The following is a 26,868-nucleotide window of genomic DNA, read 5'->3' on the forward strand; positions in this document are numbered from 1 at the left end:
TTCCTACAGTATTTTAAACATTTGTTTTTATAGTCATGGTATACATAGATTGCATGAAGTTGACGACAGTGTAGACAGCTACCTTTTGGCTAACTATCATTATGCAGCACTTGGAAGTCATATGCTCAGCTCTTTTCCCCACTGTCATTCATCCTGGAAATAACATCTGTGTGTATGTATATGTGTAGACATGAATGTGTGTGGGCACTTGATATAGTAGCAAAAGCACCGAATTTGAAGACTAAGCATCTGTGTTCAAATAGCAGCTCTTCTACTTATTACCTATATGATCTAGGATAAATTGTAAACTTTCTGAGTCTTAGTTTCCTCAAATGGAGGAAAGTGAAAAAGCTGGATTAAATGATTTCTTGATGCTTTCCTGATCTAAATCCTAAGGATCCTATAATAAATATTTCACATTTCTACAAGTGAAGTCAACAAGCATTTATTAAGCATCTATTATGTGCTAAGCACTGGGGATAAAAAGAAAGGCAAAAACAGATCCTGCTCTCAAGGAACCAACATTCTGATGGAGGAAAACAACATATAAACATACATAAACTAGGGTAAACTGAAAATAATCTGAGAGAAGAAATCAGGATTAAGGAAGATCACGAGATGTTTCTTGTAAATGAGATTTTAGCTGAGATCTGAAGAAAGCCAGAAAGCAGAAGTGATGGAGAGAATTCCAGACCAGAAGCTAGCCATAGAAGATGCACAGAGATTAGAATGGAGTGTCCTATTGGAGGACCAGCAAGGAAGTCAATCTCACTGAATTTTAGAGTACTTGGAAATGTTATTGTTGTTGTTGCTTGTCCTTCATTCTCCAAGAGGACTATGACATCAGGGAGCTGATGCCATGACATGTAATTGAATTAGATTTGTGAGAGAGAGGGCTGTGCAAGGTCATCTGCCTCATTTTCCCATCCAGAGCCATTTGGGTGCAGTGGCCAGATATAGATCAGGATGACTGAGATGGCCCTGGATGCAATGGGTAAGATATAAGAAGTCTGGAGAGATAGGAAGGGGCCAGGTTATGAAAGGCTTTAAAAACCAAACAGGTACTGTATACAATAAGTAATAAGGAGAGTTTATTGAATAAGGGAGTGATGTGTTTACACTGATACCTTAGGAAGATCCCTTTGATAGCTGAACATAGGATTAACTGGATTATGGACAGATTTAGTTCTGATTTAGTACAACTGTCTAGTTGTGCAGTGACAAAAGGGAGTATCAAGGGAGAAAGGGGATATGTATTAAAAATGTCACAAAAGCAGAAACAACAAGCCTTGGCACTTAATTGGATATGGGGAGTGAGAGGTAGTGAAGAGTTGAGAATGACACCTAGATTTTGAGTCTAGGTGACCAGGAAGATGATGGTCACACAATAATGGTGACATTAAAAGGAAATTGGAAAGAAAGAAGGATTTGGGGGCTAGGAGGAGAGGAGAGAATGAGTTAAATTTTGGATATGTTGAGCACATATCTAGAGGACATCTAATAGGGCAGCTGATTAGTGCAGTAGACAAAGTACAAAGAGACTCACCTTTATGAGTGCAAATACAATTTCAGACACTTACTGTGTGACACCGGGCAAGTCGCAATCCATTTTTCTGGAAATCTTTGACCTGGCTTGAACTGCCCTCTGTTCATAGACTTTGGACCTCTAGTTCAAGATCTTCTATAGGCAATTAGAAATGCAAGACTGGAAATCTGGAGAAAAATTAGGGCTGGATGTATGGATCTCAGAATCATAAGCCTAGAGATGATAACTAATTTCATGGAAGCTGATGAGAAAGTGAAAGTGAAAGAGGGAGAAAAAAAGAGAAGCAGAGAAGAGAAGAGAACAGAACAGAACAGAACAGAACAGAAGATTCAGAACAGAATATTCATGGCTAGTGGGCATGACCTGGATGAAAATACAACAACAACAACAACAGCAAAGTGAATAGAGCACTGGTCCTGGAGTTGAGAGGACTTGAATTCAAATCCAGCCTCAGTTTCCTCACAAGCTGGAAGTTTCATGAGTTTTGCCTGATAATGTGCATCCATTGTGTATTAGAGAAAAATAAAAATAACCTATAGTATCATTTTATAAGACAAATGGAAGAAAACATTTTTCCCCTCCCAACACACAAACATAAAAAATTCATCCAAGCTAGAAGTTTGTTTTTTTAAATTGGGAAATAATGGGCAAAACAACACTGAAATAAAATTCGCCTGCTTCTGTTCATCACGTGATTGCCACCCCAGCAGATGGTTGAAGGAAGATCATATGTCCACTTGCTGAACTGTTATATGAGCTACTATTACCAACGTCATCAGAGCTCACACTCTGATCTCTCCTAAGCAACCAAAGGTGTGGTGCTAGAATTTGTGGCAGAGAATTGTAATATCTTGGATTTAAATAGCACATTTTATAATGGAAGATATCTCAGGGTATTTCACATGTCACATATGTCATTTTCATAATATCTGAGAAACAAATAGGAGCTTCAAATTAGAGATTAAACAAAGGTTTTCTTGATGTAAATGGAGGGAATAGAGGCACTATTGCAGAAGGATGGCCCTCTCAAGTTTAGCCACAAAAGATAGGAGACATATAGTACAACTAATGCAGATGGATGGATCAAGTGAAGGTTTTGTTTTTTGTTTCTTTGTTTCTGAGGGTTGAGGGGGAGGATCACACTGAAAATTGGGCAAGAATCCCAGGTCTTTTAGCCTCTGATATAGTACCCTCCCATTATGTGTCATGGTGGTGAATACAGCACTAGACTTGCAATCTGGAGACTTATGGGGGTTCAAATCATGCCTAAAATACTCATTAGCTAAATGATGCTCACTTATTTTAGCTATGTCACAATGAATAAGTCACATAATCCCTAAGAGCCTCAGTTTCTTAATTTGTTAAAACACACACACACCGTTTATGTGTATAAACAAATCATAACACTTGCCCTACCTCACTGTTTTGTTGTGAGAGAAAATATTTGTAAGACAATCTGCTCAATAAGACTATGTAAATGTGAATTATTCTTTTATCATTATTTCAAAGAACTGAGAGCATTATCTAGGTCTTCCATTTCTCACCATTGCCCCATATCATGCTACCTCATTTATACTTTCCAGTTTCTTCTAGATAGAGCGCTGACCCTAAAGTCAAATCCAACCTTAAACACTTAGTAGCTATGTGACCATAGGTAAACATTATTTAACCTCTCTTTGTCTCAGTTTCCTCAACTGTAGAATGAGGATAATGAATATCACCAGACCCCCAGGATTCTTGTGAAAATCAAATGAGATAATGTTTATAAAGCCCTTAGCACAGTGCTGGTACATAGTAGGTGCTTAATAAATAGTTTCTTCCTTCTTTTCTTCTAAAAAAGCAATAGAATATCCTGCCTTAACATATTTTGTAGCAGGTATCCAAACCACATACTTTCTATCCATTACTTGTAACAGCCATTAACATTATAACTATATGAGACCCATTAATTAACTTCCTACCTATATCCATCTTATAGTAACAATGTGGCAAGTACCATTCGATTCCAGTGACTCTCTGCCCACCTTTCACCAAAATGAGATGAGCACGAAGACCCGCAAAAGGCTGGTGCAATGTTCAAACCAAATTAATGGAGAGGTCTATAAGAAGGGAGATAGATTTTAGAAGTAGAAAGCTAAGTTAAAGGGGATATAAAGAGTATCAGTGCCAGTTAATATAGGACAGATAATTTCACCACACAGAGTTGTATGGTTCCAGGTCAAGAATCCCTAACCACAAGAAAATTTATCTACAGTTGATTCTTGAACCAATTTCTATCCACACCCTTAAAATGTATGCAAATAATCACAAGATCTAAAGGCTTGTCAGCTTGGCAGGTGTGCAAATGAATTTAATTTAGTTGTTTTGCTTTCTGAAAGCCTGATAACATCACAGGATCGCTGGATTGGAAGTAGCTTTGAAAGCAGAGGCAGTCAACCCACATCTAGAGTACTCTGTATATATAGTCTTTATCCTCTTGCCTTGAGATAAGACATGCTGCTTAAAACAGATGAAAATTCAGGTAAAATAGAATTAGAGACTCTTACAGTTAGACAGACCTCTGAGTTCACTCCAATTTGTACTTAAGTAAAAATCCACTATAAAACCCCAGCAAGCAGTTAATCACTCTTTGCTATGTTGGATGTTTTATTATTTACCTATTTTTCAGTCCTATCTGATTCTTTAGGATTCCATTTGGGGGTGTTTTAGTTTGTCATTTCCTTTTCCAGCTCATTTTACAAATGAGAAAACTGAGGCACTAGTTATATCCCTGAGGCCCTTCCTACAAATGTACTTCCCAGCGTTGCATGTGACAAAAATATTTCTGCCATGTAGCCATGCATTTGTTCAGTGTATATCCTACCCTCTGAACTATATGCCTCCATTTGTTCATGGAGTTATAGAATTTCACATTTGGAAGGGAACTCAGAAACATGTAGTAGATCTGACCAAATCCCTTTTTTAATCCTTTTTCACTGACAATGCACACTATAAGCCTGCCAGGTTTAAAAAGCCCCAAAGCCCAGCCACCAGCCATCTTCAGTTGACCAAAAACCAAAAAGAAAAAAAAAAAAATTCCACATCATGTGACCTGGATTCAGTTCCTCCTCCAGTTACTACCTTCTTCTCTTAGTCCCTACATAATATTCAGACAGAGCAATTAAAGATGAAGAGATATCACCAAGTCATTTATTCAAAAGCATCAATCCCTCCAAATCACCCTTTTCCTAAGTCATTGATGACGTATGAGCTATCTCTTTTGCTCCATGGGGCTCAGAAGCAACTATTTTTTTGCCTGTTTGTTTATTTATTTATGTTTTTAATTAAAGCTTTTTTATTTTCAAAACATATGCATAAATAATTTTTCAATATTGACCCTTATAAAAACTTGTATTCAAAATTTTCCCCTCCTTCCCCCACTCTCTCCCCTAGATAGAAGTAATCCAATATAAGTTGGATTACTTGTTAATGTTAGACATGTTAAAATATATGTTAAATCCAATATATGTATACATATTTTTACAATAATCTTGTTGCACAACAATATTATATGATGACCAGTTCTGATGGACCTGGCCATCCTCAGCAACGAGATCAACCAAATCATTTCCAATGGAGCAATAATGAACTGAACCAGCTACTCCCAGAGAAAGAACTCTGGGAGATGACTAAAAACCATTACATCGAATTCCCAATCCCTATATTTATGCCCACCTGCATTTTTTATTTCCTTCACAAGCTAATTGTACAATATTTCAAAGTCTGATTCTTTTTGTACAGCAAAATAACGTTTTGGTCATGTATACTTATTGTGTATCTAATTTATATTTTAATGTATTTAACATCTACTGGTCATCCTGCCATCTAGGGGAGGGGGGGTAAGAGGTGAAAAATTGGAACAAGAGGTTTGGCAATTGTTAATGCTGTAAAGTTACCCATGCATATAACCTGTAAATAAAAGGCTATTAAATAAAAAAAAAAAGAAAAGAAAAAATAATCTTGTTGCACAAGAAAAATCAGATCAAAGAGGAAAAAAATAAGAAATAAAACAAAATGCAAGGAAACAACAAAAAGAGTGAAAATGCTATGTTGTGAACCACACCTAGTTCCCACAGTCCTCTCCTTGGGTGTAGATGGCTCTCATCACAAGATCATTGGAACTGGAGAGGAAGCTATTTTAACTTATATCCAAGTCTTCTTACTATCTCTCCTCCCAATCACATCACTCCCCAACATATCCTCAGTTTCCTAACAGAAGAAAGAAGAGAGAGTTCTGGTCTTAGTCTTTGAAGACCTAAGTAACCCAATATTTCACAAAATTATATAATAGCAGGATATAGGAGCCACTGCAGATTTTATCAACACCAAGATTTCATCAGTTTGGGTACTCATATCTCATCAGTACCCTCAGTTGACTCTTACCCTCTGACAGGAGGACTGCAGGTCAGGGCAAAAAATTCCTTCCAACATTCTCATTTAATGAAGACTGAAACCCAGCCAACTCTTCCTTTCCCATCAGTTTTTCTGCTTGGTTTTCACTCCATCATCATCGACTCTAACCCTAACCCTACATGGGCATTCTCTCTCCTCTTTTTTCCATATTCCTTTTGGGAGTTATCTTCCCCCATTAGATTCTAAACAACTTGAGATTAGGGATGGTCTGTCTTTATTTTTACCTATATCCCCAGCACTTATCACAGTACCTATATAGTAGGTGCTTAATAAATATTTATTGTATTGTATTACATTAGGCCCAACTTATTCCTAAACAGTAACATCTACAAAATATCCAGATTCCAGGTTTCATTAGATCTCAAGTTTAAGAGAACTTTTGGATAGTTGATATTGTTGGATATTTATTTTCCTTTATTTTTTATCTTTTATTTTTCAATAAGCATTGAGCCCCAATCTACTGCTGTACTACTTTAGATCATGGTTTTACCCATTGAGCCTAAGAAGGACAAGGCTAATCTCTTTTCAATATGATAGTTATTCAAATTCTAGAAAAGAATTATTATTTTTCCCTATGTATGCTCTCTTTTTTTCAAAATAAGTATCCCTGGTTCCTTCATCTAATTCTAGAAAATGATTAGGTCCAGTATCCTCACCATCTTAATCACCCTTTTGTGGATGTTTTTCATTTTATCCATAAAATATTGTATCTAAAATAATTACAGAATTCCAGAAGTGGTGTCATTAGGGGAAGATAAAGTAGGACTGTCACCAATTCTTATCATAGACAATTAACACAACATAAAATTGCACTAGCTTTTCTAACTGCCAAATGAGGAAATCTAGGAAATCATGGTAAAACATGCTAGAACTTGGACTCCAAGACACAGCTTTCAAGAATCTAGGTCACTCCATGATAGCATGAGGAAGGTATAGATTATAGATATGAGTAGACAGCAACAAAATAAAATTTTAAAACTCTAGAGAAAGAATAGTTAAACATGTCATCAAAAGAAAATATGGTCTATTTAAAAAAGCAAGAAAGGATGATTATATAGTATATGCTTTTTGCTGTTATCTTTGAACTGTCTAAAGTCATGAAAGGATCCCAAGATATTGGGTCACACATAGGCAAAGTGGTAAATTTATGGGAGGGTTTTAATCTGAGTTAATAAAAGTTATATCCATTTTAATAAGATTAGAATACCATTCAAATATGATTCCATTAGGATGTGAGATCCTTGAATGCAAGGATCATGCTTTTCCCTTTCTTTGTATCCTGAGGCCTTAGAACAGTGCCTGGAACATAGGAAACAATAAATCCTTGTTAACTGATTAATTGAATTGAAGATGGTTTATTTAAAAGAATCCCAGAGATTCAATGAAAAAATACATAATTTAAAACTTCAGTATAGTAGCAGGATATAAAACAAAGCTATAAAAATTATCCTTGTGCATGCTATTAACAGAATCCAATAAGAAGAAAGAAAACTATAAAATCTATAAACTGTCCAAGAATTAATCTGCCAGAACATAGTTAGGACTTGTAAATATAATCATAAAACACTCTTTATTGAAACAAAGCAATACTTTGTCTTAATCATTGTTCAGGACTGGACCACACAAATATAACAAAAATAATGATACTACATAACTTAATCTACCAACTTAATAATTAAACCAGACTTCCCAGGAGTTATTTTTAAAAACTAAACAAAGCAATAACAAGATTTATTTGGAAGAGCAAAGAAGGCAAGAATCTCAAGGGAAATAGCCAAAAATGACTAAAGGTCATAAAAGATAGAAATAATCTGTGTTGTAGGCACCATGGAAATAAAGGCACATTAATATATTTATAGCATATACTCTAAAGCTAGTCCCCTAAACCTCATTCACACTAACCAGTAGAGTCCCAGAAGTTCCTTGGGACCTGTAGGGTCACACTGGGACAATGCTGTAGGGGTAGTCTGAGGGCTAAGAGAGTGTCATTATAATGCTACACATCCAAAATTCCCCTGAGGTGCTCCATATCTCCTCCATGACTATATTAAATGAGTCAGCCAAATCTAATTAGCTTTTAGTTGTTAAGGATATTTACTAAGGTAGCAAGGAGAACTTTCCCCTCAAGAATCTATGACACTCTCCCACAGGTTCATATGGATTACAAGGGAAAGTGGGCTCAAGCTTAGAAAGTATATCTAATAAATATGTCATGCGCCAGGCTGCTAGGAGTCCTTTTCCTCCCACTTTATAGGGTACTCCATAAAGTTCCCCTTAGGGAATAAATCATAAACTTCATCAAAAGGAAAATCAAAATTTCAAGTTACACAAATGGCTATAGAAAGATGTGTGGTGGGGTATTTGTAGGCTACAATATATTGTTTGTTGCTATTGAATACAAACAAGAACTCTGGATAGAGTTCTGGGTTGGACTTGGAGTCAAGCAGACTCATCTTCCTGAATTCAAATCTAGCCTCATACAGCTACTCTGTGTGAACCCTGGGTAAGTCACTTCACCCTCTTTGCTTTCCTTATCTGTAAAATGAACTGGAGAAGGTAGCAATTCACTACAGTATCTTTACCAAGAAAATCTCAAATGAGGTTATAGAGTCAAACATGACTTTATCACATTGAAATGTGATATAAATGACATTATCAAAAACATGAACAAAAAAGTCAGTTTATAAATATTTGTTAAGTGCCTATTATGTGCTAGGCATGTGCTAAGTACTAGAAATACAAAAAGAAAAAACAATCCTTGCTTCAAGGATCTTGTGATCCAATGAAGATTTGGGCTATTCATTTACCCTGAGTGAAAGATGACAAATGGTCAGTCCAAATATTCCACTTGGTACTCACATCAAATAGAGCTTCACTAAGGATTTATGGGAGGAAATGGACAATGATTACAGAGAATGATAATTCATAGACTAATGGTAATCTGTACCAGGGAAGGAAACATATTCATCAAGGAGAATATAGACCCATTAAAGTATTGAAGCATAATGGACTGGACTGGAAGTCAAAAAACGCAGATTCTAATCTTAGGATCTACATATGACTTTGGACAAATTACTTAAAGTACCCCTGGGCTTAGTTTCTAAACTATCTATTTAAAAAAAAAAAAGTGGCAATAATATTGAATGACTTACTTCACAAGGGTTTTGCATGGATCAAAAAAAAAAATGCTTTTTATTTCAATTTTGCCTAGAATTGGTCCCAAGTCATATTCAAAATTTACTCTAAATATATCTCTATATGGCAAGCAACCAATAAACCCTGCTGTTCTGTTTTGAAAGTAGGGAAAGCAAACCACAAAACTTCTTGATTTTCCCAAGTCAATGAGAAAAAGAACCTCCAGATTCTTCTTGGAAAAGCCAACTCTCAGGAGCTCCCTTCCCAAGATCAAACAAACAAACAAAGGCTCAGAAAATACCCACTAGAATACCATCTGGCCCCATAAAAAACTGCTTTGATTTTTTTTTTCTTTCTTTTAGCCACTTCAATTTGAACATAACCTTGTCATTCTCTCTTTATTACAAGACTGTAAGCATAACTGGGAACCTAGATAGCATTCCATCTATTGGTTACTTGATAATATTACTATGAACATTATTTAATTTTAAAAATTCAAATTTTAAATTTGAATTTAATTGAATTTTAAATTTGAATTTTAAAAATTCAAAACACAGGATCACAAGACTGTATGTTAAAATAAAGAGGTATGAGATTTTATTGGTTAAACAAAACAAAACAAAAAAAATGACAACTTCCTTAAAGTGAATGGGATTAAATTTGATTGCCCTGTCAGAGAGTTAGGAGTTTATAGATTTAGCTAGGCCCATGGAGACAGGTGTGATCATGCCAGATGGTCTATCTGACTTAAGAAATAGATAGGAAGAAGTAAACATGACAGATTCCATGAACTTGACAGAGCTCTCTAAAAAATCTAGTGAATATAGTAGGAGTGGAGAAAAATAAGGTGATTTCTTCCCCTGGTTTAGAATTATTTTGTTCTAAAATTTTTTAATCAATTAAAAGAAACTGATATGTGCTTTTGCAAAAATATACTCTATGCTTTTATAGAAGGTAGCTGAAATCATTAATCTAGTCTCCAAAACTCTGTGTGCATTTTTGGGGACAAGGGAAAGATAATAAAAGGAATAATAGAAAATATTTTTCCTCTTCCCAAGAGAAGATTCTATGAGCTGGAGATATCAACAGGAGGAACTCAAATGGTGGCCATTTTCTGACTCCAGAACAAGAAGAGGATAAGATATTTTATGTTTAATACCATGCCTTATGGCCAAACATCTTACAGCCTTCTCATTTCTAGTTGCAAAACTTCTGAAAGGGGGAAGGGAAGGTCAGCATAAACAGCTTCTTTGTCCTGATAAGGACAATGAAAAACAAAGAAAGAATTCCTTGAAGCAAGCAACTCAACAAAAACAATGGAGACAGAAGCTGATATTGTGGCGCATTCTCAACCTACATTTCTTTTTTAATATACAATGTGAATGTGCCTTCTCTCCCTCTCATCTTTTTTTTTGTAGCCCCAATTTCCAAGGTAACTAAATAGTACTGGAATTCTCCCCTGAGCAAGGTAGCATGAGTCTGGTAAGCTGCTTCTCTTAAGGAGCAGGGAATTCCCCAGCTGTGAGAACTCAGCTGTTGTCTGCCTTTTTTCATCCATACTAGATAATAAATACATAGCAAACTAATTGCTATACAAAATTAATATGAAGATTGTGGTTAAGTCGTTTTAGTCACATCCGATTCTTAACCCCATTTGGGTTTTTCTTGGCAGAGATATTGGAATGGCTTGCCATTTCCTTCTTCAGCTCATTTTACAGATGAAGAAACTGAGGCAAACAGAATTAAGAGTCCCATGACTAGTAAGTGTCTAAAGCCGGATTTGAATTCAGATTTTCCTGACTCTAGGCTTGGTACTCTATCTACTATGACACCTAGCTGCCCCAAACTTGAAAAAGTTCTTCTTATTAAAACATAGTAGTCAGAAACCTAGAATAGGAAAATCATCAGATGGCACTGTTTGTTAGTGCCCTCATCAATTCATATTTGTTGAACACACATAACGTGATAGTTGCATTATCTTTTGTTTTCTTGATTTTACTTCATTTGTTCATTTATTCATTCACTCAACTGCTCAATTTCTATGCTCCGATCCAAGGGCCAGCCTTCTATATTTGGATGTTGATCTCTTCTCTTAGTGCATTTCTAAATTCACATATCAATTACTGGGAAACTGCTTTTAAAATCTTCTCTGGGATTTCATGTTAGATGATAGCATAATAAATTCAAAAGAACTGTCTAAAAATCCTTTGGCTGTCTGGAATTCTATTGCAATGAGTATTGCTTGAGATAAGCAGACCATCAAAATCTTTTTGTTACACAGATATTTTTGTTGAAGTGATATTTCAACTGCATTAAAAATCTAGAGGACCAAGTAAGATAATATATGTAAAGCAATTTGCAATTCCTAGATGCCACAGAAGTGCCAATCATTATTATGATTATTGTTGTTTATCATTGTTATTACATAGAAAATAGAACTATGGAATATCTTCTAAAATATAAAGACATTACCTAGAAGTTGCCAAGTAAAACTATTAATTCATATTGAAGAGAAGGCCCAGGATTGAGTCTTAGGTAACACAAAATCTTAATGCAGAAGAAAGGGATAATGATTTAAGAAAAGAGTTTAAGAAGAAACATATAGGAGAAAAACTGAAACAGAGACAGAATCAGAGAGACCAAGACTGAGACAGAAAGCGAGAGCAGTTTCATAAAAATTGAAGGAAAAAATAATTTGTCTAGCAAAGAGGTAGTCAAGTATTGTCAATACCTGCAGAAAAATCCAGCAAGGTGAAAGTTGTGGAAAAGCCATTAGATTTAGCCGTTTAAGAGATGACTTATAGACAAAAAGAAGACAGTTCCAGTCAAGTGATGGGGCCAGAAGCTATATTGGCAGTGACTGAGAAGTAAAGAGAAACTAAAGAAGTAGAATCAGCAAGGATAAAAAGGAAGAAGAATACAAGAAAGTGCTTGGGAGAATGTCAAGGTCAAGTGAAAGTTTTTTTTTTAAAGATGTGAGAAGCCTAAGCACGTGACCACAAGGAAGAACCTTATAAAAAGGAGGTTAAAATGTACTCATTTAAATACTAAATATATTACCATATACTATATTACATATCGTACATAAATTTATTTATATATGTAGGTAAATTATTTGTATAAAAATACAAATAGTTGTAATACCTATCACAAAATTATTTATGACTAAATAACACATATTTATTAATCTTATAAGAATATGGGATTTAGAGATGACAGGAGCTTATAAATCATCCAGTTCAACTCCTTCATTTTTAAGATGACAAAATAGAAGCCTAAAGGTCTACCCAGGTCACCCATTGCTAGAATGTAAATGCAGGTTATCTTCCCAAACCAGCTCCTTTGACATCATGCCATATTAGGGCCAGAAATCTAGAGTTTGAATAGATCTCTGTGTTCATCTTGTACACACCCTCATTAAAGATGAAGACACCAAGGGAGAGAGTTGAGATAACAAGCATTAATTAATTAAGTATTTACTAGTTGTCAGGCACTGTGCTAAGTATGTTACAAGAATCTGAGATTTGAGGTCATCTGATCTAAAGCAATCTGAGCTAATGTGTACCTGAATAGGAATCCTTCCTACAACATAACCAACAAATAGTCCTCTAGTCTTTGCTTAAAGATATCCAGTGAAGGGGAAATCCACTTTTTTCTGAAGCAGTCCATTAGAATTCTTTCTATATATAACCCTACATTTGCTTCCTATTAGCTTTTAGCCGTTGTTCCCGATTGTCTTCTGGCAGAATGAACCTTAGGCTACTGGGTAGCAGAAATACTTGAGTTCAAATGTGACCTCAGACACTTATTAGCTGTGTGACCTTGAGCAAGTCACTTAAATTGTTCTGCCTCCATTTCCTCAGCTGTAAAATGGGGATTATAATAGCACCTGCCTCCCAAGGTAGTTGAGTGGATCAAACAAGAAAATATTGATAAAAAGCTCATTTTATAGATAAGGAAACCAGAGCAAACAGTTAAGTCACTTGCCCAGGGTCTCACTTCTGGCAGGTGTCTGAGGTAAGAAGAGTCTTCTTGATTCTATGTCCAGTGCTCTATTCACTGCATATCTAGTTGCCTTTTAACAAGACTACCACTTCCTTAATCCTAGTCACTATAGTTTTCTTGATATCTCCTAAAATGGTAAATATCATTTTTTTGGCTGCCAAGTAAAACTGTTAACTCATATTGAGCTTGTGATCCCCTAAATGCCCAGATCTAAAGGTCTATAGTGGCCAGGGGAATAAAAAGGTGTTTATATACAAGGTCACAAGATAAATTCCTCAGGGAAGGGAGTATTATGTTTTTTGTAACCCCTGTGCCCAGCATAATGTTTGATACAACAGGTGCTTTAAAAATGTTCATTGAGTCAATCAATCATTAAGTACCTACTACTTGCCAGGAATTGTACAAGATTCTAGATACAAATAAAAGGAATGAAATATTCCCAGATGAAATGAATGAATTGATGATCAAACCAACTGCCAGTGGCTGTGAGAGCAGAATCTGGAGATCAGAAACTGATTTTTCCAAGCAAGCTCTTTTGAAGTGGAAAGAAATCTTTAGGGGAGGGAGGGGATTGCTCAAAGCTGCCATCTAGGATTTCTCTTGATCTCTGGTAGGTCTCTGCGGGTTCTACCCTTGTGTTGCAAGCCCTTCATATATGCTTGATGATTGATTGACTGTAGAGGAATCACAGCATATTACTTGACTGAAAGTTATGTTTGGAATAGTTTTGCAGCCCCAGCTGGAAAAACAGTCTAAAAGGTGCTGTTCAAATGTTCGGGGACAAGTCACTACATTCCAGAAATGTGGCTTATTGAGTTGTTGAGATTCTCTGACAGTTTCCTGAACATCTCTTTGCAGAAGAGAATATAAAATTGTGAATTTGGTAGGACACAGAGAAAAAAGAAAAGGAAAATGGACTTGGGAGGTGGAGAGTGGGATCAAGACCAAAAAAAAAAAAAAAAATGGAGCATTTAAACTTTTCAGAATCTTAAGAGATATATTCTCCTCCCATCCATTAAATTTCCTTTTAGAGAACTATAGTTGAAATAAAAAAAAAAAGAACTGTTTATGATGAGATGACATCTGCTATTCTAAGACTTCAAAAAAGAAGGAGGAAAGGATTTCACAACCAGCTTGGTGAATTGCAGAGGCATAAGTCTACAACAGTAGATAATGGTGAGCTTAACACTTTTATTCCTGGAGAGATAATCACTTAATTTTTTTTTCCTGCTCTTTAATTCATCCCACCTACCATCCATCCTCCCCACCCCAAAAAAAGGAAATTATAGTTAACATTTATAGAGCACTTTAAGGTTTGCAAAATGCTATACATATGCTACTTCATTTGATCTCAAAAAAACTTTGGCAGGTAGTTAATATTATTATCCCCATTTTATAGATGAAAGAAGTAAAGTGATTTGCTCACAATCATTGAGAAAAGATAGTTAGGTGATACAGCGGATAGAGATTGGAGTCAAGAACATCTGAGGTCAAATCCAGCCTCAGAGATTTACTGGCTGTGTGACCCCGGGCAAGTAATCCTGTCTGTCTCCGTATTATCTCCATAAAGGTCAGGGGAGTAATAATAGCCCCTACCCTCCCAGGGTTGTTGTAAGGTAATAATGGCAATGTACTTAGCAAAGACCAGCACATAGCAAACATCATAAAAGTGTTAACTACTAAACAGCTAGAGTCCGAGGCAAGATCTTAACTGGGATCTCCAAGGCCCACACTCTATCCACTGCAGCACCTGATGCCTGAGCTAGGATAATGGATGGCATGGTTTCCAGGAAAGGTAGTGTGGTACAATGGCTAAAAGACTGGCATCAGTTTAAATCCTGACTGAAATAGCTAACAAATCACTCACAGACAAATCACTTCCCTTTTCAGTACCTCCAGACCTGTCTATAAAATCTTAAGGGAGTTTCCATGCCAGGAATTCCATCCATCAATGAAATCACAGGTTTAGAGAGAAAAAACAATGTAGGTCCATGCTCAAAAAGTAAAGCTTCTTTACTTGTATTTCTTCTTAAAAAATAAAGCACCAAACAAAAAAAAAACAAAAAAACTTTGAAGGTTAATCTCCACATGAAATCTTCAAACAAAAGCTGGAAGACTATTTGTCTCTGGTCTTTCTTTATTTCTCCAGTGCTTAGCACAATCCCTGACACATAGAAGACACTTAATAAATGTTTGTTGACTGACAGACTTACTGGTCATACTGAAGACTCTTTTTCAGCTAAGTGTGAAAGTGAATAGAGTCAGGAGTAAAGTCTGGAATCAAGGAGACCTGTAGTCAAATCTAGGCTCAGGTATTTGAGGAAGTTATTTAACCACTGTTTGCCTCAGTTTCCTCAACTGTAAAGTAGAAGGTGATAATAGCACTTATTCCCAGGATGTTGTGAGCATCAAAAGAGATAATATTTGTAAAGCTCTTAGCTCAGTGCAAGGGCAAATTGTGATGTTAACAAATGCTTGTTCTTTCCTTTAGTGATCTCATCTGAAAAATAATCATAACATAACTACCTCCAGGGTTGTTGTGAGGATCAAACAAGATATTTGTAAAGCTCTAAGTACAATCTCTGTGCTAAACAGGCACATGGTTGGGTCTATATAAATGATTTTTTTTCTTCCTCTTCCCTTATAGAGGTTGAGATTGATGGCCGTTGAGATCCACTCTGAATTATGATACTTAAAAGGAAAAAAAATGACATTGTAGAAGATGACAAAAACACTAATAAAGATTCCAAAAAAGAATATGGGGTATATGTTAAGTTAATATGTTAAACTAAGCTTCTTTCCATCCCCATTCTACCCCAAAAGACAACAGCTATTTGAAACATCCTAGATAGTAAATAACAATGGGACTCTGTGATGGTATGACTAGGAGTACCACTATCAATAAGGGGTGCTACATGGTTAAAAACAAGGGTTTTTTAAAAATCCAGTCATGAAAATTAGCACATTCACGAGGAGACATGATCCCTGATTCTGCTTTCTGTTGCTCTACCCTTTCAGTCATGTCCAATTCTTCATGACCCTTTTGGGGGGTTTTCTTAACAAAGATACTGGAATGTCTTGAGATCTCCTTCTCCAGCTCACTGTACAGAGGAGGAAACTGAGACAAACAGGATTAGGCCTTGCTTAAGTTCACACAACTAATAAGTGTCTAAGGCCAGATTTGAATTCAGGAAAAGGAGTTTTCCTTCACTCCAAGCCTGATACCCTACTGACTGTGCCACCTAGCTGCCCATTCTACTTCTGCTTTGAGCTTTGCAACTAATTAGTTATATGATCTTTAGCAGCTTAGCTGTAAAAGTGAAAAGAATTAGATTCCATAAGTTCAAATATCTCTTCCCACTCTAAAATTCTATTACACTGGACTGCCCAAAACACAAAGCATTTATAAATCTAGAAACTGCTGGCATTTTAAGGCATTTCCTTCCCACTCTTCTCCCAAATGACCATTGATTCTTAGTACTCTCATTACTCTTTACCTCCACATGCTATACTACAGCTAAGCTGGACTCTTCCCCATCTCCTAAACATATCCTGAACTTTCCCACCTCTGTGCTCTATTTTCCATGTCTAGAATGTTTTCCCTTCCCCACTCAAATAATATATTATCCACTAGCTAGTTTTGGGGGTGATTGTTATTATTGTTGTCATTTTAATCACGTCTAATTCTTTGTGACTCCATTTGGAGTTTTCTTGGCAAAAATACTTGGAGTGGTTTGCTCTTTTCTTCTCCAGCTCATCTGAGGAAACTGAAGCAAAAAGGATTAAGTGACTTGAGCAGTATCACACAGTTAGTGTCAGAGGCTAGACTCAGGGAGCTGAGTCATCTGACTTCCATTCACTGCACCTCCTGACTGACCTTTGGATAATTAAACTGGTACTTCATCAGTAGGCATAGCGGATTTCCAGAAATGTACTCAGGAGACTTATTAGATCCTCAAGGCAGTCAAAAAGCATTTATTTAGCACCTATCATGTGCCAGACAGTGCTAAAAAAGTGGACATACAAAATAAAAAAGCCAAAGACAAGCCACGCTCTCCAAAAACTCTTTCCCAATCTAATGGGGTAGACAATAAGCAAGTGAAAATATACAAACTATATTCAGGAAGATAGGAAATAATCAAGAGAGTGAAGGAACTAAACTTAAAAGGATTTGTGAAAGACTTCCTGAAGAAGGCAGGATTTTAATTGAGACTTGAAGGAAGCCAGAGAACCCAAAAGGCAGAGATAAATAGGGACAGCCAGAAGAAAGCCCAGAGTTGAGAGAGAGTCCTGTTCATGGAATGGCAAAAAGACCAATAAATAAAATAGTATATAAAAGGTGTTAGGAAAACTAGAAGGGAAAGAGAAGTAGGTTGTGAAGGTCTCTGGATGAAAGAGCTTTTTGTTTTTGATCAGGAGGCAATGAAATTTATCAAATATGGTGGTGGTATGGTTGGACCTGCTCAAATTTATACTCTACTAGCATAGACCTATACATATCTAACTCAAATGTCACCTGCTAATAAAACCTTTTCTGATCCTCTCTTGCAGGAAGAGCAATATTCTAACTTCTCTCCCCAACCAGGTCAGGCTAATTTTTCCTTAACAAGTATTGAGATATTCCTTGAGACTTGGGTTGGCTCAAGGGAAAAAAAGACCTTAGATTGTTGACATCACTTCTGGATGTACAAAGTAGCTACAAGAGTGCCTGTGGCCTCCCAGACACTTGGCTGATGAATTTTGGTCAATGGGAGTTTTGAATCTTTTCAAAGTTTCCCTATGCCATGAGGATCCTCTTGCTACATCTAAGCAAATCTCCTTTAAATAACTGTTGAAAGAGCGTCTCATTTTGTTTCAATATCAAACCAAAACTATCAGGGACTGGCCTGAGTTTGGTCTAGCTCAGAAGATCTCTCTAGATAATAATTTTCCCTTTAAGACTGTACATAACCTTTTCAAGTTTGTTTTTCAGATTGCTTTGCGATAGGTATGCATTGTTATGTTCTATGTATGTTTCTTTCTTCTGTAAAATGGCATGCTCCATAAGAACAATTTTATCTTTACCTATTACCCAATACCTAGTAGAGGTTTTACTGATTGAATTTTCTCAAAAGTTTCAATTTCAGCAATGATATCTATCCCCATGACTACCCCCAGACTACATTTTGATCAACAGGTTCTTCTTGGTTCAAAGAGTGAATCTCTACTGTACAAAACTCTTTCTTTTATATTACAGAGAGTCCTCTATATCTAGATATGATTCTTTCATCTTCATGTTGGCAGTAAAGGTATATCTATTACCACACCCAAAGGCCATCACTCAGAGTGCAAAGAAAGTGATTAACAGCAATTGGAACCTCATAGGCTTTCAATCTGACTATCACATTTTACTGAAAAATCATGTGGCTCCAATATTTTTGTTCTTTTAAAGGTCAGACTGGGTCTTGGTCTCAGTGGACAATCATGTGGAGCGAGGAAAAAAAAAAAAATATATATATATATATATATATATATATATATATATATCTGTTTTGACTGTTGCACTGAACAGCAGGAGAGATGAGAAGAAAGAAAAGTTCTTGGCTAAGCTGAGGAGAAACTTGCCAGAAAATCTGGTGAATACTCTAGCTTGCCAAAAATATCCCCCAAAGTCCCATTAACACTATGACACCAAACTAGAAAAGTACTGAGAAAAGCTTAGTAACACCGCTGATATCTTGGCTTGTTTTGAAAGAGAATTTGTGTTTCCATTTGTCCAGGTTTCGGGTGGGGCTATTTATAAGTGGATGGGAACATCAGTGTTGTGGGAGGACTACGTAGCTGATGTTTAAAGCTGGGCATTGCAATGGGTTCACTTTGCAAAAGGTTTCTGCAGAAACTTTCCCAGCAGATTGAGCTTCTCAATCTCCCAGTTTTACTTTAGAGTTCCAAGTTAGACCTTTGAAATAATAGTGAGAGGGAGGGGGAATCAGAGAGAGAACTAGGAAGAGAAACAGACTAATTGCCTGAGTTGAATGGAAACTCAAAAGCAGCTCACAGCATACAAAGTAGAAAGTACAACAGATTTGGCATCCTTGCAGAGTTAGTAATCCAAGATGTGGTATGTGAAACAAGCAAGGGATTTATTCCAAATCTATTGCCATTTTTTAACCTAGTCTTGAAATGTATTAAATTTGCTACCGATTCTATTCAATTCAACAAATACTTTATAAATCCCCACACTGGGGCTAGGGATTTAAAGATAAAAAAAAAATGGCAGTCCCAAGGCTTCAGAAAGCTTACAATCTGGTAAGTGACAAGTAACTATAATAAATTAAAATATGTCATTATCAATGGCCTCAAAGATCTGAGGCAAGGGAGAATCAAAGAAGGCTTCATGAAGGAAATAAAATCCATCTGATCATTGAAGAAAGAGAAGGAATATGATCCTTTTACCACTAGGATCAAATATAAACTATTCTCATTGGCATTTAAAGCTCTGGCCACATTAAGCTGGCCCCTTCCTATCTTCCCAGTCTTCTATGTACTCTGTGGGCCAGATATAACAGCTTCCATGCTTTTCCTCAAACATGACACTTCCTCTCCAATTTCTGTGTCTTTAGATATCTGCATTCCTTGCCTGAAATGTTCTCCTATCTAACCTTCAACTTTTAGAAGCTATAGCTTCTTTTAAGACTCAACACAAAAGTTTTTCTGCAGGAAGTTTTTCCAACTGGCCTTAGCTGCTAGCACCTTCCTCTCTGTGGCTCCTTTGGATTGATGGAGATGCTACCTTTTTCATTAGAATGTAGGTACTCTGAATGTAGGGTCTGTCCCTCTTTTTTCTTTGTGTGTGTGTTGTGTTTGTGTTTGTGTGTGTACACAGACACACATACAGTATAGATGGCATATAATATGTATTTAATAAAATGATTAATTATCCATTAAGAGCATGGAGAAAGTCTTTTATAAGCACAAGATTCCAGTATATACAAATGCCTCCCCAAAGAGGGAAAACAGGAAGAATTAGGTAACAGTGAGCAGTACAATTTGGCCAATCAATTAGTAAATATGTATTAAGTGTCTACTATATACTGGGAATTGCACTAAGTGCTGGAACTGCATAAAACACCTCCTGTTTTCAAATGACTCATGGGAAAGACAACATGAAAACAAATAGACACAAACAAGCTATATAAAAGATAAATAGGAAAGAGTTAATAAGGAGAGCGCACTGGAATTAGGAGAGTTTGGGAAAGGTTTCCTGTAAAAAAAAAAAAAAATGGGGGTGAGAGGGAATTTCATATTTACATGAACTGATGCTAAGTGAACTGAGCAAAACCAGAAGAACATTCTACACAGTAACAAGACTATGTGAAAATGAACCATGACAGATTTAGCTCTTCTCAGCAATTTGGCTATTCAAGACAATTCCAATAGACTTGGGATGGAAAATGCCATTCACATCCAGAGAGAGAACTATAGAACCTGAATGTGGATTGAAGCATAATAGTTTCACCTTTTTGTTTGTTTATTTGTTTGCCTTTTCTTTCTCGTGATTTTTCCCTTTTAGTCTGATTTTTCTTGCACAACATAACAGATATAGATGTTTAGAAAGATTATACATGTTTAACCTATGTCGGATTGCTTGCTGTTTTGGAGATGGGAGAGGTAAAAAACCCAAGGAGAAAAAATTTGGAAACACAAAATCTTACAGAAATGAATGTTGAAAACTACCTTTACATGTATTTGGAAAAAACTAAAATGCCATTAAAGAGAAAAAAATGAAGTTTCAGTTGGAACTTAAAGGAAATCAGGAAAGTCCGAAGTAGAGAAAAGAAGAATGTTTCAAGCATGAAGGACAGCCAGAGAAAATGCCCAGAGCAGAGTTGAGAGAATTATCTTGTTCATGTCACAGTCAGGAGGCCAGTATCATTTGATCAAAGAATATATGTCAGGAAATAAGGTTTAAAGAGACTGGAAAGGTAGGAAGGGTGTAGGTTATGAATGTCAAATATAAGAATACATAATGAGAATTTTTTTTAAAAGATGGAGTCTGATTATGAAGGACCTAAATGATGCCAAAAATTTATATTTTATTCAATAAGCATTGGGAAGATTTCTGAGTCACCGAGTAATGCAATAAGAAATGTGAATTAGAAAAACTACTTGAAAGTCAACTGCTTTTGAATAGCAATTACCCTCAAATTTTATTGCTACTTCGATCATCTGTATAAATGGGGAGGCATTTTTTAATCATCTCCTCATATCTTACTGCTAGAATTTTTTTTTGCCATATGATATATAGAAATGTTTTAACTCTAAAAATCCTACTTCTTTTATTTAACTTTGGCCAACTTCATTCACCCTTGCCTTCTTATTCTCAAGTAAATCTTTTACAATCCATACTCTATATTAGCTATTCCAATTCCAGTGGCTGTTTCTTCCTAACTAAACTCTGTGGGAAGACTCCACAGGTTTCCAAACCCACAAGCCAAGAAACTATGCTTTTGAAAAAAATTTCCTAGAAGGACAGGAGGGGAAAGAGTTACAAGCTTTCCTTTTGGTCTAACCATCATGTTCCTTAAGTTTTTGGTTAAGAGAAGTCATTAAAGACTAGATCTACTTTATTGTTTTAATGTTCTATGAATTCGGACAAATTCTTACTCTGTTGTCCTCCTGGATTTCCCAGTCACTGGAGAAAGTCACAGGCTGCTGTCCATGAGTACAGTTGGAAAACTGGAAGAGACTAGAAAACATTCTTCTGTTCTCTTGAGTGTCTGGAAAGATGGCATCCTGGAAATTGACTCCATGAGGCAAGAGATTATAATTTTCATCCATCCTGGAGTAAAAGCAAAACAAAACCAGAGATCTATACTGAATTCTCATTGGATACCATAGTTTTACAAAAGCCATAGCAACCTTCTATCTTTGAAAGTTTTAAAAGAAACATACTGATAAACAAGGCAAAAAGTAAATATTTTAAGTTTAGAAGTCTCCTGAGAGACTTTAATTCCTGGAGTTTGCTTGACTGTGGTGGTTCTGTGAATCATAAAATAAGAAATTTGCAGTAGAGATAACAATTAAGAATCAAAAGTAACACTACAAAGAAGTAAATTAACATTCTAGACCAAAATGATAGGACAAGGTTGATTGACCAATCAACATATTCACTTTTCATTTTTGTGAAACTGACCAGAGCCTGTTCTAATCTCAACAGAATAACAGGAGGAAGAATAATCTGTATGTAGCTGTTAATATACTTCAGAGCAAGTGAGCTCTGTGAAATGGGAATCTGTCAGTCTAGCATTTAACTTACTGTATTTCTGCACTAACTTTTTGTAAATATTTAAGAGCAAAAAGATGAAAGAGTTGGCTGACTACCACAGAAATATTGAACAAAATTGTATTTCACAATAAGATAGAAATATATTTCCTGACAGGTCTGCACCTTTCCCCACTTTAAAAATGGATTATTGCTTGATCCTATCATATACTTTTCTCTTAATGAAAAATCATAGACAATTAAAGTGTCTCTATAATGAGAAATGTGCTGTAGTCTTTGCTGGCACTCCTGAGAAATTTTACTTAGTCTAGAGAAACAATTCAAGCCAGAACCATGACATGCTGTATTCTAAACTTAGAAATTCTGGCTTAGATGTGGAAAACATGTGTTACAGCAAGCTCAATGTGGGTGCACTTAATGTCTCCATTCTCAGAAAGATGCTGAAGTCTGGGGAGCTAATAAGTCATCTACAGACACTGGTTGTAGTCAATACCAAGTATTTTGTATTACATACTACATTGTTATGTCAGTATAGTAATTATTACTAACAGCCTTGAATTTGGTTTTATTGGCTCACAACTTTAATCTTTAAGTTACTTTCAAAAGTATTTTCATGATTCTTAAACAGTCCAAAGGAATGGACTTAGAATCAGGAAGGTTTGAGTTCTACATGAGTTTACACTTATTAGTGTGATACAATAGTACATTTATTGTGGGCAAGTCACTTAATTTCCAAGCCTGCTTCCTCATCTGTAATATACAAATAATAAAAACATCTGCTTTATAGGATTGTAATGAGGTTTAAATGAGATAACATATTTTACTAATTCTCTTCTCTCAGTTTAAATTACATATGTACAGAAAATTTCTATTGTCAATCTACTTCCTAAATCCTTGACTCTAGGAAAATCTATAAGGCAAAATGGTCATGAATATGTGTTTTATTCTTCTAGACTGATTTATAATTTATAACATTCCAGAAGCCTGGAATTAAGAATAACTTTTTAAAGAGAATTTTTGGTTCTGAAGAGAGTGGACTTTTGATATTTTTTGAAAAGAAATGTATCTGTCAGTAAATATTTATTAAGCATCTACTAGGTACCAAGAATGATGCTAAGATACAAAGAAAAGTCAATCCCTGCTCTTGAGGAGCATAGGGGAGACAGCAAGCAAATAACTATCTCTCTTTCTCTCTCTCTCATTTTTTTCTCTCTTCATATATATGTGTATGTATATATATAAATGCATGTGAGTATACATGAATATACATAAGCATATATATACACATCAACAGAGGAAAGGCAGTAGAATAACGGAGATCAAGAAGAAATGTTATGTTACTGATCAGGTATAATCAACTGAGACAATTAAACTTTCTTACCAATTGCTTACTTTATTTTTTTTTTAAGTTTTTCTCCAAACTCATATGGACTAACAAAGTGAAAATTCTCTCCACTAGAGCAGGAAAGCAACTCCATGAAACCTAATATGTATTTATTAAGTGCTGAATATGCACCAGGCTCAGTGTTAAGTCCTAAGTATACAGATTCAGTAGAGGACTAGTCCCTGCCCTTGAGGGGCTTATATTCTAAGGGAGCATGAGAAAGAAAGACAACAGTAACCTATTTAGGAATCAATTTGTGATGGTGGGGGAGAGCACAAGTTGAATATGAAGGGTACTTCTTCTTACTTACTTGGGTTATTACTTGTCTTAGGTCATCAACATGGTAAAGTGACTACCATGGTCCAAATAACTGCTACACCAAAGGCAGAATCAGAAACCATTTTTTTCTGACTCCAAGGCTGGCCCATTCTCCTCTAAAATAACAGGTTCCTCAATCCCATAAGTAAAGCATAAAACTCTGGGAAGAACCTAGCTATATATATATACTGTAAAATTCATATGATTTCTGTCTAGAGTGCACCCTGATTCTTTCTCACATAAGCTCTCATTGCAGGTTATTAACAGGCAGATGGATTTAAAAGTCAGGAAGACCCAGTGTTTTAATCATACTCTAAATACTTAAGAACTGTGTGAATCAATAGTTGTGTGGGCAAGTCATTTAACCTCTATCAAACTAAACTCAGTTACCTTGTCTTATTTGTAAAATGGGGATAATAACGGCATCAAATGCCAAATAAAACAATACTTGTAAAGCGCTTTGCAAACCTCAAAGCACTATATAAATGTTAGCTATTATTATTAGGAACATGGATATTGTTCTAAACCCAGAAGCTGGGGTGTACTTGAGTTAGCTGAATCTCCCATTGTTTAAATTTTCAATAAGTTTTTTTTGCATCTCAAAAATTGACAAATGCCCCAAATCAGGGTTTGATTCATTATTTTGGTTGATCTTCGAGGATTAAGATGATGGGGAAAATGTTCATTTAGGAAGATTAAACTTTTAAGTGTATCTCGAATGCTTTTCTTTTCCCTGAAGAGCAGTTATTGAACTTTTACCCCCGTAGATTTGCCTGGAAAGGAGTTCAGAGATCATCTAGCTCAATCTCTTCATTTTACAGATAAGGGAACTGAAGTCTACAGAATATAAGTGTTTTGACAAAGGACACGGTTTAAAACTGGTAAGAAATAAACCAACCGGTAAATTCTTCAAACTCTTGGGAAGAGCAGGATTCTAGATATAATTTCAGTCCTTCCATTATTCCTTTGGCTCATTAGCAAAGATCTCGGTGACCACGATGTAGAGTGAGTGAGTGAGTGAGTGAGTGAGTGTGTGCTTGTGTTGCCCGTGGAGGGTATGCTAAAAGTGAGAGAGGGCGGCGAGAGGTCCCGTTCACGAGGACCTGCGAAAGCCTAGCACACTCTCTCTCCCAAGCAGACAGTGCGAGGCAGAGTCCTGCCGGCTCCGCTCACCTGAGGAAGAAGAAGTAGGAGTAATCCTGTACCACGGTGTGGGAGTGGCAGGAGAAATAGCCCAGGCCGGTGAGGTTGAGCCGGGAGCCCGCGGGCACCTCCAGCATGCTCCCCCACGCCTGGTCGCACAGCATCTCGATCTCGGCGGAGTAGAAGAGCCCTCCCTCGGAGGCGGCTTCGTACTGCCACGGCAGGTAGTTGTAGAGGCTGTACATCTCCTGGTGCAGCGCCAGCACCTTGGCGTACACGATGATCTCGGCCAGCTCCGCCCGGCAGCTCTCGCTCAGGGGTCTCCAGTCGGACGGCAGCTGGCAGCCCAGGCTCGGGCGGGGCCGGTGGCCCAGGCAGAGCAGGGCAAGGAGCAGGGCGGGCAGCATCGCGGAGGGGGAGCGCCTACAGCGCGCGCGCTCCCCGGTCCCCAAAGCTTCCCCGCGTCCCGCGCTGTCGGCTCGCCCTCTCCTCAAGCGCAGGTTTAGCTGACAGTGGGCATGCCAGGTGCGCGCGCGTTGGGGACCAGGGACAGGAGGGCAGAGGGAGCGTGGGGCTGACCCAGACTGGAGGCAGGAGGGGCTCGCGCTGCCCCTCTCCGGTCAGCGCCACCGCGGATGAGCCCGCAGCTGGACCGGCTCCGCCTGTGAGTCCCGCTCGTCTCCCGGCTCTTTCTCCTGCAACCCACTGAGCTGGCCCCTCCGCACTCGGCTGGAGTCGCTCCGCCTCAGCGCAATCCATCCCCTGTCCTATCGCTTTAAAAGGGTCGCCAGGACCTGGCTACCCCGCCTCCTCTTCTCCGTGACTTCTCGGGGGCGTGGGCTGAGAGAGCGGGGTGGGGAGAAGCAGACCCGCCGCGGCAGTCGCCTCGGAGCCTGCCTTTGCTCCGACCCGGGGGGACGGGAGGGCGCAAACCGGGTGGAGGGGCGGACGGTGGGGGCAGCGACGCGGCTGGCACATAGCTGCGGAGGGCCGGATAGATATCGGGCCGCACTAGGAGGCTCCTGGAAAGGGTTCTAGGTGAGGCGAGTGAGAGTTTCACCAGCAGCTGGAGTTTGCGTTTGGGGATGTCGGTCTTAGTTCCCCAAACAGTTTTGTTTTGTTTTTTAAATACTGGAGATGTGGACGTAGCCTGGGCAAAAGAGCTTCTTGGAGAGCTATGAGGGAGACGCAACCCTCTTCTGTCGTGCCGGAATTTAACTTGTCCAAACTTTCATCATTTAGAATAAGGTACCAAAACTCCTGGAAGCCTTTTGTCAGCACCCCTTCTTATAGGAAGAAGGAAGGAAAGAAAGAAGGAGGGAGAGAGGGAGGGAGCAAAAGAAGGAAGGAGGGAAGGAAAGAAAATGGAAGGAAGGCAAGGGAAGGGAAGAGAGAGAAGGAAGGAAGGAAAGAAGGGAGGGAGGGAGAGAGGGAGGGAGAAGGAATAAAAGAAAGGAAGGAGGGAGGGAGAGGAAAGGAAGGAAGGGGAGAGACGGAGAAGAAAAGAGAGAGAGAGAGAAGGAAGGAAGAGAGGGACAGAAGGAGGAAAGAAGGGAGAGAGGGAGGGACCCATGGTTAGAGGAGTTTATCAACTCCCTGAATCCCCACCACAGCAATACT

General features: G+C 37.5%; 1 protein-coding gene across 1 annotated transcript in view; it reads right to left on the reverse strand.

Moving 5' to 3' along the window:
• Window positions 1–25,701, reverse strand: part of CCDC3 (coiled-coil domain containing 3) — a 112,585-nt gene extending 86,884 nt beyond the window's left edge. Inside the window, exons 1-2 of the mRNA XM_031938590.1 lie at window positions 25,279–25,701; window positions 21,785–21,959 (exon numbers count right to left, since the gene is read on the reverse strand). Of these exons, the coding sequence (XP_031794450.1) occupies window positions 21,785–21,959; window positions 25,279–25,655 (552 nt within the window). The 5' untranslated portion in view covers window positions 25,656–25,701. The remainder of the gene's footprint in view (window positions 1–21,784; window positions 21,960–25,278) is intronic.
• Between the last annotated feature and the right edge of the window lie 1,167 nt (window positions 25,702–26,868).

This window comes from Sarcophilus harrisii, chromosome 5 (genome assembly GCF_902635505.1).
Source record: "Sarcophilus harrisii chromosome 5, mSarHar1.11, whole genome shotgun sequence".
Lineage (NCBI taxonomy): Eukaryota > Metazoa > Chordata > Mammalia > Dasyuromorphia > Dasyuridae > Sarcophilus > Sarcophilus harrisii.